At 37.0% G+C, this 17,559-nt stretch overlaps 2 protein-coding genes across 2 annotated transcripts; both read left to right on the top strand.

The window, feature by feature from the left end:
- The first annotated feature begins 2,710 nt into the window (after positions 1-2,710).
- Positions 2,711-3,673, top strand: LOC115525449 (olfactory receptor 4A15-like). Its single transcript, XM_030332651.2, has one exon. The coding sequence runs from the start codon at positions 2,720-2,722 to the stop codon at positions 3,671-3,673; it is 954 nt and encodes a 317-aa protein (XP_030188511.1). The 5' UTR covers positions 2,711-2,719.
- Positions 3,674-13,980: 10,307 nt separating this feature from the next.
- Positions 13,981-14,913, top strand: LOC115525472 (olfactory receptor 4C46-like). Its single transcript, XM_030332681.1, has one exon. It carries the CDS (start codon positions 13,981-13,983, stop codon positions 14,911-14,913), a length of 933 nt encoding a protein of 310 aa, XP_030188541.1.
- The last annotated feature ends 2,646 nt before the right edge of the window (positions 14,914-17,559 follow it).

The following is a 17,559-nucleotide window of genomic DNA, read 5'->3' on the forward strand; positions in this document are numbered from 1 at the left end:
TTGATTTAAGGTTTTGGAGCACTCCTTAATTATTTATTTGTTCTCATTGAATGTGGTAAGAAATTTGAAGTATCTAACGAATGTTGGAAGCAGATATATTTATTTTTAATAAAATATTGTATAGGTAAAGTATAGAATTTTGTATCATTCTGAGTCAAATCACCATTTTTCAATAGTCTAGAGTAATAATTATGTTCATAAGCTCATTTAAACAGTCAAATATTCATTGATCCCTTAAAATGCATAAGGCACACATATGGATTCTAGTGATACCATTATTAAAAAGATATGTGTCTATGTTCACTCTCCTGGCAGATCTAACAGATGTTGGGAGAAAACACAACTATAAACAAATGAGTGCTGTAAGTTCTCAACAGGACAAGGGGTTGGACCCTCCTACTGGAAGCTGTCTCTTGAATGCTCAGACAAACCCCATGAATTGTGAGTATTTGTCATTATAAATGCAGACATAGCTTCATAATTGTGCGTGAAGATATTTAATTTTGTATGTATGCAATGAACTGCTGGAAGCCCCAAAGATGGAACCCCTTTAGGCAGCTTGTCTCTTCTGATATATCTTCGGATATATCTTAAAGTTCAGAATCTGGTTTTCTGGAAATATGAAAAGTCTGAGGGGTGAGTCCTGGTACTGATGCTGGGGGACCCTCCAGTCTAACTCCAGGTTGAAAACTCAGGAAATCTGAAATTCCTCTACTTCCAGTTCATTCAGTCCACCCAAATCAAAATTCATCAATTTGCAAGCATATTTCATTCAGCTTATGGTCTTTGCTGAGTGCTATCTGCCTTTTTATGTTTTCTCTTATTTTCTCTCTTCTACATTTTTATTCTCCCTCTGATTTTGAGTACAAATTGGCTTGCTTAGAAGCAGAAAGAATAAAATAATCTCCTTTCCTTCACAAATGATGGTCTACAGGGGCGCCTGGGTGGCGCAGTCGGTTAAGCGTCCGACTTCAGCCAGGTCACGATCTCGCGGTCCGGGAGTTCGAGCCCCGCGTCAGGCTCTGGGCTGATGGCTCGGAGCCTGGAGCCTGTTTCCAATTCTGTGTCTCCCTCTCTCTCTGCCCCTCCCCCGTTCATGCTCTGTCTCTCTCTGTCCCAAAAATAAATAAACGTTGAAAAAAAATTTTTTTAAAAACAAATGATGGTCTACAAATGTACACATTATAATGGAGCACATTTCAAATAATTCTGCCAAAAAAAGTTGTACACAATACATGCAAAATTGGTTGTGGATCATATCTGAAAGGCCCAATGGATAATTCATTTTCCTCAAGTGAGAAAGAATGTCTTATATTCCACACAGACTCAGATAATCAAGAACTAACAATGAACAAAACAGCTGGTCTAATCTACTCATTACTTTAATAATCATATAACCTTTAACACATGATAATTCACCCTGATTATTAAAAAGATGGTCTACTGTCAAATGCCAGATAAAGTTTTCAATAACAAGAATTCAGGAACTCAGGAATCTGGAAAGACTATAACCTTTCCAATAGAAACATGGGTTGGAACATGATTTTCCCAAGATGACTGGGCAAAATCAAATAACATTTTTAGATTTTTAGTATAGAATTATTTCTACTATACCATGATTCTGCCTAAAATCTTTATGTTGGCATTCTAAATTGAGCTATGGTTAGCAATAATCAATTCTAAACAGTTTTGGAAAGTAGGAAAAATATCTATGTAGTGCCCATGTACTTAAATTTGTACTACCCATTTTTCTCCCCAATAACCTAGGTTGTAGTAAATGTCCACTCAGTTTGTGTGTGTGTGTGTGTGTGTGTGTGTGTGTGTGTGTATTTTCAAACAACATGTCGCTCTTATTGTACTTTCTTGGGTGGGAAGAATTTAATGTATTGATCTCAGTTGGTTTCTTACATGTTTAAAATTCAGCTAAAATAAATTTTATAAACATTTTATTTTATTATTAAAAATTTTTTATGTTTATTTTTGAGAGAGAGAGAGCCGGTGGGGGGGAGGGCAGAGAGAGAAGGAGACACAGAATCCGAAACAGGCTCTAGGCTCTGAGCTGTCAGCACAAAGCCCCGTGAGCGGCTCGAACCTATGAACCTGAGCCACAGTTAGACACTCAACCGACTGAGCCACCCAGGCGCCTCTTATAAACATTTTAAAGGGCACTTATGCTATGTCTGGTTCTTTCATTGCTTCAGGTGACTTATTTTTTCAGTATTTGGAGCTCATAGTGAAGTAACTCAGAAAAGCAGTTATCTAAATGTCAGGTTATCAATTTATGCTCCACGTACTAGGTATTACATTGTAAGTAAGCTATTAGAGATGAGATTGTTTTCATGGTGAATCTCAGAAGGCCAAAAAGAATTCAAGAAAAAAAAAAGAAATGACATATAATGTCAAAAAATGCAGTCCTTGTGAATTTCTAGAGAAAGCTTCTTTCTTGTTTGGTAGATCATGTCACAGATATGCCCACTCACATGTACCTCCTAGGCAGAAAACTGGTCTCCTCATTGTAGTTGATGCAAGGTGGAGATTCTAAACTCTCATTTTCTAGAAAGTCACCCTGTGTGAGACCCTTTGGGGCAAACATTGTTGAGTCAACAATGTTATGTCAACACTTAGTTTGTTGACATACAGCTTGTGATCCTCTCAAATTCATTTTGGCCATTTTGTTTGCAGCCTCTGAGGCCTGAGTTCAATGCCTTCAGAAGAACGTATGGAAAATAGAAACAATGTGACAGAGTTTGTCCTCCTGGGGCTCACACAGGACTCTGAGGGGCAAAAAGTTCTCTTTGTCCCATTCTTACTCATCTATATTGTGACAATAGTGGGCAATCTGCTTATCATGGTGACCATCATGGCCAGTCCGTCACTGGGTTCTCCCATGTACTTTTTCCTGGCTTATTTATCATTTATAGATGCTATCTATTCTACTGTCATTGCTCCCAAGATGATTGTAGACTTGCTCTATGAGAAGAAGACTATTTCCTTCCAGGCTTGCATGACTCAAGTCTTTCTGGATCACTTATTTGCTGGTGCTGAAGTCATTCTTCTGGTGGTGATGGCCTATGACCGATATGTAGCCATCTGTAAACCACTTCATTATCTAATCATCATGAATAGGAGGGTATGTGTTCTTATGCTGGTGGTGGCCTGGACTGGAGGCTTTCTGCACTCGTCGGTTCAATTCTTCTTTATTTATCAGCTCCCTTTCTGTGGCCCCAATGTCATTGACAACTTCTTGTGTGATATGTATCCCTTATTGAAACTTGCTTGCACCAATACCTCCCTCATTGGGATTTCTATGATAGCTAATGGAGGAGCCATTTGCACTGTCATCTTCTTCATTCTCCTAGTTTCCTATGCAGTCATATTACGCTCTCTTAAGACTCATGGTTTGGAAGAGAAACGCAAAGCCTTCTACACCTGTGCATCCCATATAACTGTGGTCATTTTATTCTTTGTTCCCTGTATCTTCCTGTATGCAAGGGCTAATTCTACCTTTCCTATTGATAAATTCATGACTGTGGTTTTAACATTCATAACCCCCATGCTGAACCCTTTAATCTATACCCTGAGAAATAAAGAAATAAAAAATGCCATGAGGAAGCTTTGGAGTAAAAATCTGACCTTTGCTGGAGGAAGGTTGTACTGCTCGTGCAGAACATGATATTCATTCTTTCACAGAATCAAGGACTCCTTTCACTATCAGTGATTACATTTTAAAAATCATCTCCTTTGCATTATTTAGCCTATTTATTCTGAAACAGGTCTATAAATTAATCTTTATCTAAATGGGGTATGTTATATCCCTTAGAGAGCAAGAGAATTGTGTCAATTTAATCCCTGATATATGTAATCAAACTGTGTTAAGATTCTTTAGTGGGAAACAATTTTTGGTTTTATTTCAAGTTCTTGTTTGTGGGGTATGGCACCTCCATGGTATGTAAAAATATTATCTAGTAGAAAATTTAAAATTAAAAATTCATCTTGTTAAAAAATAAAACCTAACAGCTTCACCTAACAGCAAAAATAAATATCCTGGTCAAATTAATTAATTTCACAGCACATGTTCACAGCTGAGGATAGACCCATAAGTAGTGAACTTTGTTAGGTTTATACTGTGGTGGTAGCATATGGTTGATTTTGTATATTCTAATTAAGTTTTGGACAGAAAAATTAAATTGTTCAACCCATTCTGTACATCAAGATCAAATGGCTTCTTCCAGTAGTTACAATATATGTATAAGTGACTCAACTCATATTACGATAGAGCCTCAAATGTTGCCTACATTAAATTATACTCTCTGGGTACCTTTTTAAAAAATTGGCAATAAATGTAAAACATTTTGGGACTAGATTGTTTTGTTTACATATGAATGACTTTCTGATTCTCTGTAAACTTTGTGTTCTTGACTTAAGTGGTAAATCAAAGGTGTCTTCTCTGTTTACAATTGCTCTGTAGAAGTTTTGGAGGTCTATTACTGTAATACAAAGACCATTTTTTAAGGTTCTGGCATTATGCATTACCTTGTTGAGAAGTCAACTCACAACACAGATTGGATATGATATTGGTATTGTTTTTGCCCTCATCCTTCTTTCAGTTTGTAATTCGATCTGGTTAGTGTACTTAGCAATATTAACCCTCCCATTTCTTTTATATGTATTGAATAAATGCCAGCCATGAAGGTTCATTTATTATTCAATGAAGTAAATAAAAATTAATCTAGATCTCTTCTTCAGAAAGAAATTCAACACAGTGGATTAAATAGGAAAAATTTATCAGAACTGTAGGAGATGACACCGGGGTCCTGGCATGAACTAAGTTGGGATCAAGGTCTCACCACCTCTGCTGTGGTGCAGAGGTGCAGAAACCGGACTCAGGATGAATGTTCTGTGCATATGCTTCTCAAAGTCCTTCCCTGTCCTGATTTGATAAATATAACTTTCAAAAAAATTTAAAGTTTTGCTTCTTACATTTATATCTCTAACCTATATAGGATATAAATTTTCAGGTATGGTGCGAGGTGGGAATATACTTTCCTTTTTATAGTAGATTAACTTCTCCCAGCACATTTATTGAATAACCATTGCATTTCCCACTACCCTGCAACACCTCCACTTTCATATAGAAAATATCTATATATCTATTCTTCTATTTCTTAGCTTTCCAAAGTGTTCAATTTGTTGATCCATGAACAATAATACAGTGTCTAAATTACTGCAATGTTTCACATAGTATCGAAGTCTAAAAGATCGCCCCCAAATACCAGCAATCACTTTATCATTTCGGATGGTTTTGGTGGGTCAGAAATTTGGGAGTGGTTCACAGCGGTATTTCTGGGTCAGGGCCTCTCATGAGGTTGCAGGCAGAAATTGGCTGAGCCTGAGGTCATTCTGAAAAGCTTCTTCACTCACATGCCTTGTACTAGGCTTGCAAGTCTTGAACAGTGAGGGCGGGAAGAACTAGTACTCCTTGAGATCATAAGGGTGGGGCCCTAATCTGATGCAACTGGTATCCTAATAAGGAGAGGAAGGGACATTAGAGTTCTCTCTCTCTCTCGTGTGCACAGAAGAAAGGCCATGTGAGGACAGTGTGAGAAGGTGGCCCATCTGCAAGCCCGGAAAAGAGGCCTCACCGGAAGCCAACCGTGTTGCCACCTTGATATCGGACTTCCAGCCTCCAGAACTGTGGGAATATCAAGGTCTGTTTAAGCCTCCCAGTCTGCAGGATTTTGCCATGACAGCCCAAGCAGACTAATATGATGATGGCGGTGGTGATGATGATGATGATGATAAATAATCTAGATTTGGTGAATAAAGTCCTGAACTGAATCACCAAAATTCAGTTCAGGAAGATAATAGCTTCCATCGAATCTTGAGATGAGAATAATTTCCTAAGCCAGAACTTCTTGAATGAAGGAATCATCACATATCCTTGAATAAATACCCTGTGATATCACCAGAGATAGGGGGTGTATATCTTCATCCTAACCTTTCTCTAAGGCATCTGACATCATTTGGCAGGGTAACTATGCTCTGAAAAGAGAGAAATACTCAAACGTTTCTGGAGATGCCATAAATATGTTGCAAACTAATGCTCATTCCTGGGTGGCAGAATGCCACTGTGGGCCAGTGGTCAGAAAGCAGACCGAAGGCTAAAGAATATTGGCCCAAAGCGATCACAGTGGGCCAGTTCTGCGGAGAAAGTTAGACTACTTATATTCTAAGGAATACATTTCCATTTTGGGTCCCTGATCTCTGGTGTTTAGTTTCATGGAATGATAGGCTGAGTAGAAGTATTTAGAACTAATCTTCCTTTTCAAAACAGTAAGTAAAAAAAATTACCATATCCTTGGGCTACCAAAGAGATTTGATTTATTCAGGGAGTGAGTCTTACCACATTCCCACTGAATTTACTAGTTCGGCTTGGAATAAAATGGAGAGACAGGGTAACTGTGTGGAAAATGGAATCTTAAAATAAATCTGAAATAAATTAGGCAAGCAAAACAATGTCTTTTGTTTGAATTATCCTTTAGCAAGTGAAAATATCAGCTATTCCATGCGGGAAAAAGATAAGTAGGTTGGGATATAAGAAACCTAAATTTGTACCCTTAATTTGTCACCATCAGACTTAAATTTTTTCCTCGTCACCATCTGAATGTGTAATTTCAGGAATGTTTCTTTCCTTCCCTGGGCCTCAGTTTCTTCATATGAAAAATAAAAAGAATGAATTAGATACTCTTCAATAATTCATTCAATTCCCAATGTCTATGATTAATGATTGATTAACCAAATTCTGGCCTCCATGTACTTGACTTTTTGGGAAACTCCCATAGTAGACTATCAAACCCAAGACTAGTATTCTTCTTACAGTCAAAAATGGTACAACACTTTTTGGGACTTTTGATTTTGGAGAGCTCGTAAATCAGGTAGATAACGCTGTGGAACTGAAATAGCAGAAACTGACTTTTGGTTCTACTGCTTACTAGTTACACCATCCTGGAAAAATGAAAGAAATTATTCTAAATGTTAGGTTTTCCATCTATAAGTTCGGAGTAATGTACTCATCTTCTAGGGTTATTTTGAAATTAAATATGAGAGAGGATTGTAAACAGTAAATGCTTGATGTATGATACTACCTTTTAATAGCAAATTTAGGTCAAATTAGAAATGGACAGAGACCATATGTTATTAACTGACCAGACAAAATATATAAGTAATGATAATTCTAAATTCTCCAAAGAGAGGAGATGGACAATTCTCAGAGGAAGAAGTTGACGTATTTCAAATTCTCAAGTGTGTTTTGAATCTATTTGTTAAGGTCTCCACAACCTAGGATGAGAAACAGTCTCTTCTTAAAGCCTTTGTTGAAAGATGAATATTAAAGAAGATTCATGCTAAGTACCTTGGTAAGATTTTACATGGGAGGTAATGTGGGGCCAAGGTCAAGATCAAGACTTGAGGCCAGACAGACTTGAATTATATCTTTAGGTCTGTCCCTCACTAACTATATATCCTGGAACACAAGGTTTTCCTTCTCCATGTCTCAATTTTCCTATCTGTAAAATAGAAGGAAGAACCTTTCAACTACATATCGCTCTTTCTAAAAAATATTCAGTGAGGTATTTTACATTTTTTTTTTGCATAATGTATAGCATATGTGAAACAGTCAATACTAATTTTTGATCATTACTTGTAATAATAATGGTTAACTTTCACGCAGAACTTTATAATTACCAAATAATTCACACTCTTAAGAGGAAAGTAAGCTTAATTCTTTAGTCCTTAATTATCTCAGAACTGTAATATTTCTGCCACCACAAAAATAAAAAAGGAGGTGAGAAAGAGCTATTGGAACATTCAAAATGGTACTAAAATTTATTTAAAAAGTCTTTTCTAAAAGTAGAGTAACATATAATCATGCTAAAAAAATATAAAATACAGAGAGGTGAAAAATGAAAAAAATGTTAGTTTCAGCATTACAAAAAACCTATAAAATAATACTGTTTTTGCTTTGTTTACTTTCTGTATTTTTCATGCATAATTTTTCATAGTTATCCCTATACTTTTCCAGCACAAGCATAACATTTAACAATATAGTAACTGAGACTTTTTCTATGAATTAAAAGATTTTGGAGAAATGTTTCTTTAATTCCTGAAAGCAAAAAGGGGTGCCTTATTTAAACGCACTGAAATGACTTTTAGCTTTTATTAATTGATTGTGTAGCAGACCTTTCCTTTCTTGACTCGTATGTAGTTTGGCTCTTAATGAGGGAGAACACTGCTGGGAGGGACACCCTTGGTTGTTTCCTATGTGTTATTATATAGGAGAGGCTAGTGAAAACATCATGGCTATTGGTTGAAGATGTCGTTTCTGGTATCACATTTGAAAGCAATCAGGGCAAAGGCTTTCTCTCTGAGAGTTGAGATGATCGTATTTGATAAAGTGTAGCAGATAACTGGAGCCTCACTGCTTCCAAATTTTTAATCTCTCTCTTTTTTAAATGTTTATTCATTTATTTTGAGGTGGGGGAGTGGCAGAGAGGGAGGGAGAGCAAGGATCCTGAGCAGACTCCGCACTGTCAGTGCAGAGCCCCATGTGGGGCTTGAACCCACAGACTGTGAGATCATGACCTGAGCTGAATTCAAGATTCAGACGCTTAACTGACTGAGCCACCCAGGCACCCCTTTAATCTCTTTATGCAAGAAATAGCAGTCCCTTGCTTCCTGAAGTGATGGGAAACTGAAGTGGTTCTTTCAAGAGTAAGCATTTGGAATTCTATTCCCTACTTTAAGTATCCACTTAATCTTCAGAGCAAAATGTTAAAGAGCCTAACTCAGTGTACTAGTCAGGAGGTGTGATCCAATGCTCCATCTTCCTGGGCATTCACACTTGGTTATGGGGCACGTCACACACTTTGAAGTGTGTATCTCTGATACTTTTAACATTTTCCCTCTTTTTCCTTAGAATATTGACTGTCCATATCATAGATGAGGAGTTCTTTCAGAGAAGGCCCCTGTCTGCATCTCTCTTTGTAGTCCCTTCCAGCCCCTTTGCACATATTAGGGGCTAGATATATATATAGTTACTGAATTAACATGTAAATCAGTGAAAGTTTGGACAGTAAACCAATGAATTAATGGATGAATGAATGAATCATGGGTTCTGAGAAATAAGGGACTGATTTTCATAAAACTAAAAAATGGATTTGATCTAGCTGTGACAATACCACAACTATATCTTATTTGATAGCTTCTCTATTAATTCTCTACAATTTTTAGATGATATAATTACAAAGGTAAGCCAAAGACCCAAACAACCATGTTTGCAAAAGATAAAACATTGGAGTTTTTAAAGACTGGATTCTCTGTCTTTGGCTCACACAGACTTAAACAGAAAAAAATTGCTTCCTTTTCTCATCTATAGTGATAACACCTGTTAATAGGCCTATCTTTTTCTTTCTTTTTTTTTTAATGTTTATTGATTTCTGAGAGAGAGAGAGCGCCAGCAGGGGAGATGCGGGGGCGGGGGGGGGGAGACACAGAATCCGAAGTAGGCTCCAGGCTCTGAGCTGTCAGCACAGAGCCGGACGTGGGGCTTGAACCCACAAGCTGTGAGATCATGACTTGAGCCGAAGTCTGATGCTCAACCGACTGAGCCACCCAGGTGCCCCTAGGCCTTTATTTTTCAATCTGGGGGCTGAAAAAAAGGAGCCTGGTTAGGCTCTTACAGTATAGGCATCCTAGTTTTCATATTTTCACCTGCAGCATTGATGCACATTCCTTGGCCTTCTTGGTAGCTATGCCTCTACTACATTATTCTCACTAGTCCTTTTTCAGAAGGCACTGAAGCAGTGCTTTCTGGGATTTTAAGGGGAGAAATATTTGCTTGAGTATACACCATTACAGGTTAAAAGATCAGTCTAGGGAAATGAAATCTGGAGACATGAAAAAGGAATGGAGAGTAGTGGATAGATAGAGATCTTTTTTATTTTGTGGGGCAGGGAGGATGCTGAGCAAAAAAGGTAGGAAAAATGAATTTGAAGGGGAGAGTATCAGTGAATAACACTTGCAAGAAATCTATTTCTGTTGAAATATTATTTTTGACATTCATTTTAAAACTATAATCATGTGTAACAAACACTGTCTTTATCCGCTGAAGGCCAAGACTAACTAATAAATCTACTGTGGAGTGCATGTGTGAAATAGCTTACAAGCAATCACTTTGGTAAAGAAGAGAAAAGGACTCGTGCTAGGTGGTTAAAAACCATACAGATAAATGACTGACAACCACTCTTATTCTTTTTGAGTAATTCATTGCTTTAGGTGTTATAGATATGGCCTCATAGAAAGAACACTATAATATTAATAGTCGTAGTCCAGCATCATCCTTTGTATCTCCTTTATGCCAGTTACTGGGATAGTAGCTGTTCTGCTCTCACAGATATCCTTTGAGCCAAGTGTGTTCATTTTACAGTAAATAGTGAAGAGTTTCAGGGGTTAAATGCATTTTATGGAATTACCTTTGCTTGTTTATTTCAGCGTCACAACCCTTTGACTTACATTGAACAGCTTCCTTGCCCTTTCTACATCTTAAATATTTCATCTGTTAAATGAGGATGATAGCAGTGTCTGACTTCATTGTTGAATTAATGATTAAATGTGTCTGGTACTTGATAAACAGTCAGGAAATCATTGACTGTGTTAGTAGTGGCTTCTAGACATGAAATTGTCTCAGTAAATGACAACACTGTCTTTAGATGTTGTTGTCCAAAAATTTTTGGAGTAATTTTTACTCTTTTCTCTCTTTACGTCTATGTTAAGGCCATCCACAAATTCTATTGTATCTACCTTCATAATATATTCACCTCTACTATTACCATACTGGTCCAAACCATCATTGCTTTTTAGCTGGATGGTTGTAATAACCTCCCAACGAGTCTTCTCTTGTTCTTCTCTGACCCATTCTGAGTCAGAATAATCCTCTTACAATGATCTGCAAGGCCATACAAGATCTGTCATCAGCCAGTCTTCATTCCTATCCTGTTACACTACCTCCTTTGATCAACAGTATCAACCATGCTCCCTCCTCAGGGACTTTTCACTTGCTGGTCTCTCTATATGGAAACTTCTCTCCTTGGGTATCATTGCAGGTCCTTCCCCATTCGTTCAAGTTTGGCTTATGCAATCCCTTCCGAAAGAAGCCTTCTCTGACTGCCTTGGAGAAAATCATAAACAGGGACCATGTATCATTTACCCTGCTTTATTTTTCTCATAGCAATTATTGTAACTTGACATAATGTATAGTTCTTTTTTTTATTTGCTATTTTCTCTCTCTACTTACTAGAATATAAGCTTCACGAAAGAGGAAATTTTATCTTTTATTTTTACTGTTAAAGCTTCACTTCCGAGAGTGTTAGTATTTTGAAACGAACTTATACATGAATGATTCAATAGACCATAAAATTATATTTCATTGTGTAATCCTTCCCCTATACACACACACACACACACACACACACACCAGGGCCAAATTGATGTAATTTGTTCTGCAGCTTGGTTTCGTTGTGGTTGATAAGGGTACTTACAATAGCAAAGTCTGGGTGGGAATAGAATTAGGAGGTTAATAAAAAATAATTTAATAATGTATTTTGATTCCATTTGTCTTCAAAGCAAGTTTTTTAAAAAAATTAGTGCTTATTTATTTTTGAGAGAGACAGAGAGAGAGAGAGAGAGAGAGAGAGAGAGACTGTGAGCGGGGGAGGGGCAGAGAGAGAGGGAGACACAGAATCTGAAGCAGGCTCTGGGCTCTGAGCTGTCAGCACAGAGGCCTACACGGGGCCCAAACTCATGAACTGTGAGATCACGACCTGAGCTGAAGTCAGACGCTTAACTGACTGACTGAGCCACCCAGGTGCCCCTCTTCAAAGCAAGTTTTAAAGAAGACTTTTACAAATTGATTAAATAGAAGGAGATCCTCAAACAAAATAAAACAGAAAAACCCATGGTGAAATAACACAGAGGTTAAGAATATCTGGATTTTTATGAGTCTTTTAGCTTATCGCTCCTAAATATAATGGTCCCTATTCTCAGATCAAAAAGCAAGAGAATTTTTTAGAAAGTGAAACCATGACTCTTACACAAAATGAACACATGAAAAAGATTTTATTTAATCATTAATTTATGAGAGAACTGGTAAGATTATAATCACCCAAAAGAAGAATCCAAATATTACCCTTACATTATTCAATCAGGGATGTGTAATTCATCTACAAATAAATGCAGAACTGACTTTATTTATAATGGCCAGGGAAGTCAATCAACCTTTCACCAAACAACATTTGCATTTCTATGGGCCAGAGTTATTAGCATTATTATCAGTTTTATAAATGTTATGAGTTATAAAATAATTCAAGGCAGTAAAAAGCATAAATCCTATATAATCCCAAAGAGAGTGCTGCAGATAACACAAACTTTCACTGAAGATGCCCAATAATCTTTATGCTACATTTCTGCCTTATACAATATATGTATATATTTTGTCTTTCCAGGGGAATTCTACCAAACTTTTATTTATTTATTTATTTATTTATTTATTTATTTATTTATTTATAAAAATGAAATTTATTGTTAAATTGGTTTCCATACAACACCCAGTGCTCATTCCAACATGTGCTCTCCTCAATACCTATCACCTACCCTCCCTTCCTCCCACCCCCCATCAACCCTCAGTTTGTTCTGACAAAAGTTAATTTAATTTAGCAGCTATACATGAAAAGAAGTACAGATCTTATAAATAAAACAAATTCATATAAAGGGAAAATGATTTTCTCATTTATTTTTATTTTTTTTTTACAAAGGAAAGAGCACAAATTTCCTGCATCCATTGGAGTCCTGAGATAGCATACTTAAAATGAGAGATTAAAAATAGTTTAATTATGTTTATTTATCAAGATATAGGTAGGGTTAAGGGAAACCAATAAGGGATGAAAAAGCCATTACCACAATTAGACTTGAGAGAGCAAGGGCAGGGGGCAGGGGGAGTGATCACAGGAACCCAGAGGGTCCATTCCAAAGAGTTCTGCTTCAGTGAGTCACCCAGTGGTTGACAGACCACTGTCAATCGAACAATGCATACCCTGACATCCTTTTCTTCTCACCTGCTTTACATTCAGCTGGTACCACCTATAGGTCAGAAGGTAAGAGACCTGGTTGAAAGAGACCAGGGAAAGCAGCTGCCCAGGGTGGGCACATTGAGAGTGGATCTGAAGGGGTGGAAAGACTACATCTAGTTTGCATTCCCACCATGTACTGCATTATTTTTTCCTTAGTAAGGTAGTAAACACTTTCATTTTTTGGAGTTAACTGGAAAAAAAGAAAACACAGAAGAAATAAGTAAAGAGTCTTCCAACTTATTTATTCATTTCATATTTATTGGACACCACAATAAGCCCGACACTGAACCAAGTGAACAAATAAAGGGGTGAACAAGCAGGCAGGTTTACTCCTCTGCCACTTATTTAAAGGGTTTTTAAATGCAAAAGAAGGTGAATTAGACTTAATCTTGCATCAACCATGTGTGGAACCAAACCAACAGTTGTACAGCTTTTTAAAAATATTTAATGAGTTTTTTAACATTTCTTACTGGCTGAGAAAGCAATCAGGCTTATTATATGGTGACCTTCGTGTGCCTGGATGTCCTCTAGCAAAGACCCAGTGACCAGTTTTTCAGGTGTGGAACAAAGATTTTTGCATCCTTGTAAGAGGTTGAATTCACTTCAAAAATTTGCTCTTTTTATAAAATAGAAAAAGCAAGTTTCTTTTCTCTGGCACACCATGAAAAAATAGCTTATGCTATTAAAATGCTTTGGACTTACCTAAAAACCCCACATATAGAGTTCTCATCACCTTGTCTTTGAAAATACTGTCTTTACAGGTTAATTCTCCACTCTTGAATTCATCATCAGCTTTGAAATGAAAGAAGACAGGATGAATGTGACCGAATTCATTCTAATAGGACTTACCCAGAATCCTCAGATGCAGAGAATTCTATTTTTGGTGTTACTTATCATCTACATTGTCACTGTCACAGGCAACCTGCTCATTGTGGTCACTATAATCTGCAGCCAGACTTTGGACTCCCCAATGTATTTCTTCCTGGCATTCTTGTCTTTGATAGATGCATGCTATTCCTCCTCCATAGTCCCTAAAATGTTAGCTGATCTGCTCTCTGATTCAAAATCGGTTTCTTTCAGTGGCTGCATGACACAGCTCTTTGTAGAACATTTCTTAGGAGCTTCAGAGATTGTCCTCCTTGTGGTCATGGCCTATGACCGCTATGTGGCCATCTGTAGACCCCTGCACTACGTGACCATCATGAACCACCACACATGTCGCCTCTTTGTGGGGGTGTGTTGGGCAGTGGGTTTTCTCCACTCCATTGGACAGATTCTAGTTACTTTCTGGCTCCCATTCTGTGGTCCCAACGTCATGGATCACTTCATGTGTGACATTTTCCCCCTGTTACAACTTGCCTGTACTGACACTTTCCTTGTCGGCCTCTTGGTTGTTGCCAATGGTGGAGTAATTTCTGTGATCACCTTTGTGATGTTATTGGTATCCTATGTGGTCATCCTGTGCTCCCTGAAGACTCACAGCTCTGCAGGGAGGAAAAAGGCCCTCTCTACCTGTGGCTCCCACATCACAGTTGTTGTTTTGTTCTTCGTGCCCTGTATTTTTATGTATCTGAGATCAGTAGCTACTTTTCCCATGGATAAAGTCCTAACACTATTCTTTACTCTTATTACTCCCATGTTAAACCCTGTCATCTACACAGTAAGGAATACAGAAGTAAAAAATGCCATTAGAATGTTATTAAACAGCAATGCAATTTCAGAAAATAAATGACCCACTACAAAGATGTTATTTCTTTCATGATCTTTTACATTTTTATATTTTATTACTTTTAAGACCTCATATCTCTCATGTGGCACAACACCTCTGCAAGCAGGTATTATTATGATTATTCCTATTTTACAGATGAAGGAAAATGAAGTTCAAAAACATTAAATAGCCAGCCCAATGTCAGACAGAGCTAGTATGCAGCTCTGCCTTTTTCTAAATCCAAATTTGATGCTCTTTCAACCATTTCAAAGAGTATCAGAAAAAAGGCAGCATTTCATCAGAACTTCTCTTGTTTTGTAACAGACTTAAAAATGTTCCTTTCTAATTACAGAGCTGTGTAATGGCTTGTGTATATAAGCAGTTGGTACTCAGCTGAATTGCCTACTGGCCTAGGACAGTATGGAATGCAATTTAGAAAGGAGGTATTTGCCAATACCCTCTTGGCACACACTTGCTATATCTAATGTTTAAAATTATCCTGGGTTTCTTGTTCTGTTGGGTAAAAGTTGTCAGGGATTATAAAAATTAATTGTATTTAGACTGATGTGAAGATTTTAAAGTGTCTTCCCGTGGTCACAACTTACAAAGTTGAATGCTCATGTTTTTATTTTACAGAAAAAAAGTAGAAAGTCAGAAAGGTTAAATAACTAGGTCATAGAACATGTAAGCCAGCCTTGAATGCAAATATTCGTACTCCACATCCTGTGATCTTTTCATGATACAGGGGTCTGGGACTGGTATTTGATTATGGTTTGGTTTATAAAAATAGTTTTTGGTTATATGCCATAGAAAGTGACCCTTGGAGTAATAATTATTAGTAAAATCAAATGTAATTATTTTCCAGAAACATGTAGTAAAATCATTTCACTATTAAAAAGTTGACTTTGCATTTAGTTCCTTGAATCTGGAATCCTCTTTGGAAACTGCTTTAGGAGAGCATTTATAAGAGATACGAAAAAATAGGAATCATTACTCAACAGTTGCCAAAGAAAGTATTTCTCAGCTGAACAGCTTAAGTTGCATGACTTTCTTGTGAATTAATTTTGGCTTTTTTCAAAAATAAAGTCTGTTAAAGAAAATGAAATCTGTGACCAAAATACAAATGTGTATGTATGTCATAGATGTATTTACAGCTTCCTCTCTGACAGAAAGATCCAGCATCCCACCTTACGAGTGCCATATGTTTTATTGGAAAAAAATCAAGGGATTCCATGATGTAACAATATTTAACCAGCATATTATGGTTATGAAAATGCAGAGTAAAAAAACATCAGCTTTAGGACCTGGAGACATGGGTCTTATTTCTCACTGCGCCATTATCTCATTCCATGACCCAGACCAGCTCTCCTTATGTCTGCCAGTAGTTTACCTGGGTAATTTAGGAGGTGATTCCAAGTCCGTGGTTCTGCCCATGCCCATATTTTATTACTATGAGTGTTGTTATATTCACGTCTACTTCAGTTAAAAGTAAAATTGGAAGAGTCATGAGACCACAGCTCATCTCCCCCAAGTTTTGCATTTCTGACAAACAACTTAGAAGATGTCCTTCAAGGCTGAAAGGGTCTGTGGACTGGTAAGACAATGTGAGTTCTGCTCCTTTGAGAACACGTTCCTCTCCCCATTGAAATGCATGAAGCCACATGAAATGCATGAAGAACACTTTGGCAGGTACCTGATTTTTGTGAAATTAGTCCCTGAACCCATCAAACATCAGACCGTACCTCAACTAGTTTCTGGTCAACTGTGATATGATCTATATTTAATTTCTTCTGCTTTCATTCTGGTTTATCCTTCTGATTTGAAACGCTGTGTTGCTGTCTCTCTGGGGGTTTCCAACCACTCTGCCTTTGGATTTACATTCTGGAAACACACTTCCCTGGTATAGCTCCAGGAACTTCTCTTTTGAAAAATTACTTTCATGGAAAACCCTCAGTGATTTATATTTAACTCGTTTTTTCATCTCATGCTATTGTAGGCCTTGGGAAACTAGACTAGACAGTGGTAGGGGTTCTAACGCAGTCTCTCCACTGACCACTGCAGCTAAGTAGAGGCTGGATGACCATTTAATGGGCATTGTGAATGGCATGCAATCTTTCATGACACTGGGCACAATGACCTTGTAAGCACATGCTAATTCTCTGATCTGACTCTGGTTTTCATCCCAGAGTTGAAAGACAAGTTCAAGACATTTTCACAGATGATCCTTCAGCAAAAAAAAAAAAAATATATATATATATATATATATATATATTATGTATATATAATATATATATGTATTATGTATATATAATATATATGTATATATTATGTATATATACATATATATGTATATATAATATATATGTATATATATGTATATATTATATATATATATATTACATATATATATATATATATATATTATAGCTCTTCAGGTTCAAATCCTGATTCAAACTGTCTTTGGTATGTACCATCACAAATATTACCATGGCACTATAATACTCAAGTGCCTAATCAAACTAGGTTTAGTCATGTTTTCTTGGGTACCTTAAACTGTTTTCCCCCATGACACATGTTGCTCTCAAGGACCCAACCCAGAGTTATGTACAATTACTTTTTCCTCTTACTAAAGAAAACATATCTGAACATGGGTGAGTGTGCTTCTATACA

Source organism: Lynx canadensis, chromosome D1 (assembly GCF_007474595.2).
Source record: "Lynx canadensis isolate LIC74 chromosome D1, mLynCan4.pri.v2, whole genome shotgun sequence".
NCBI classification, from domain to species: domain Eukaryota; kingdom Metazoa; phylum Chordata; class Mammalia; order Carnivora; family Felidae; genus Lynx; species Lynx canadensis.

Coding starts and splice junctions, on each gene's coding strand:
- LOC115525472 (XM_030332681.1), top strand. CDS start 13,981: ATGAAAGAAGACAGGATGAATGTGACCGAATTCATTCTAATAGGACTT.
- LOC115525449 (XM_030332651.2), top strand. CDS start 2,720: ATGGAAAATAGAAACAATGTGACAGAGTTTGTCCTCCTGGGGCTCACA.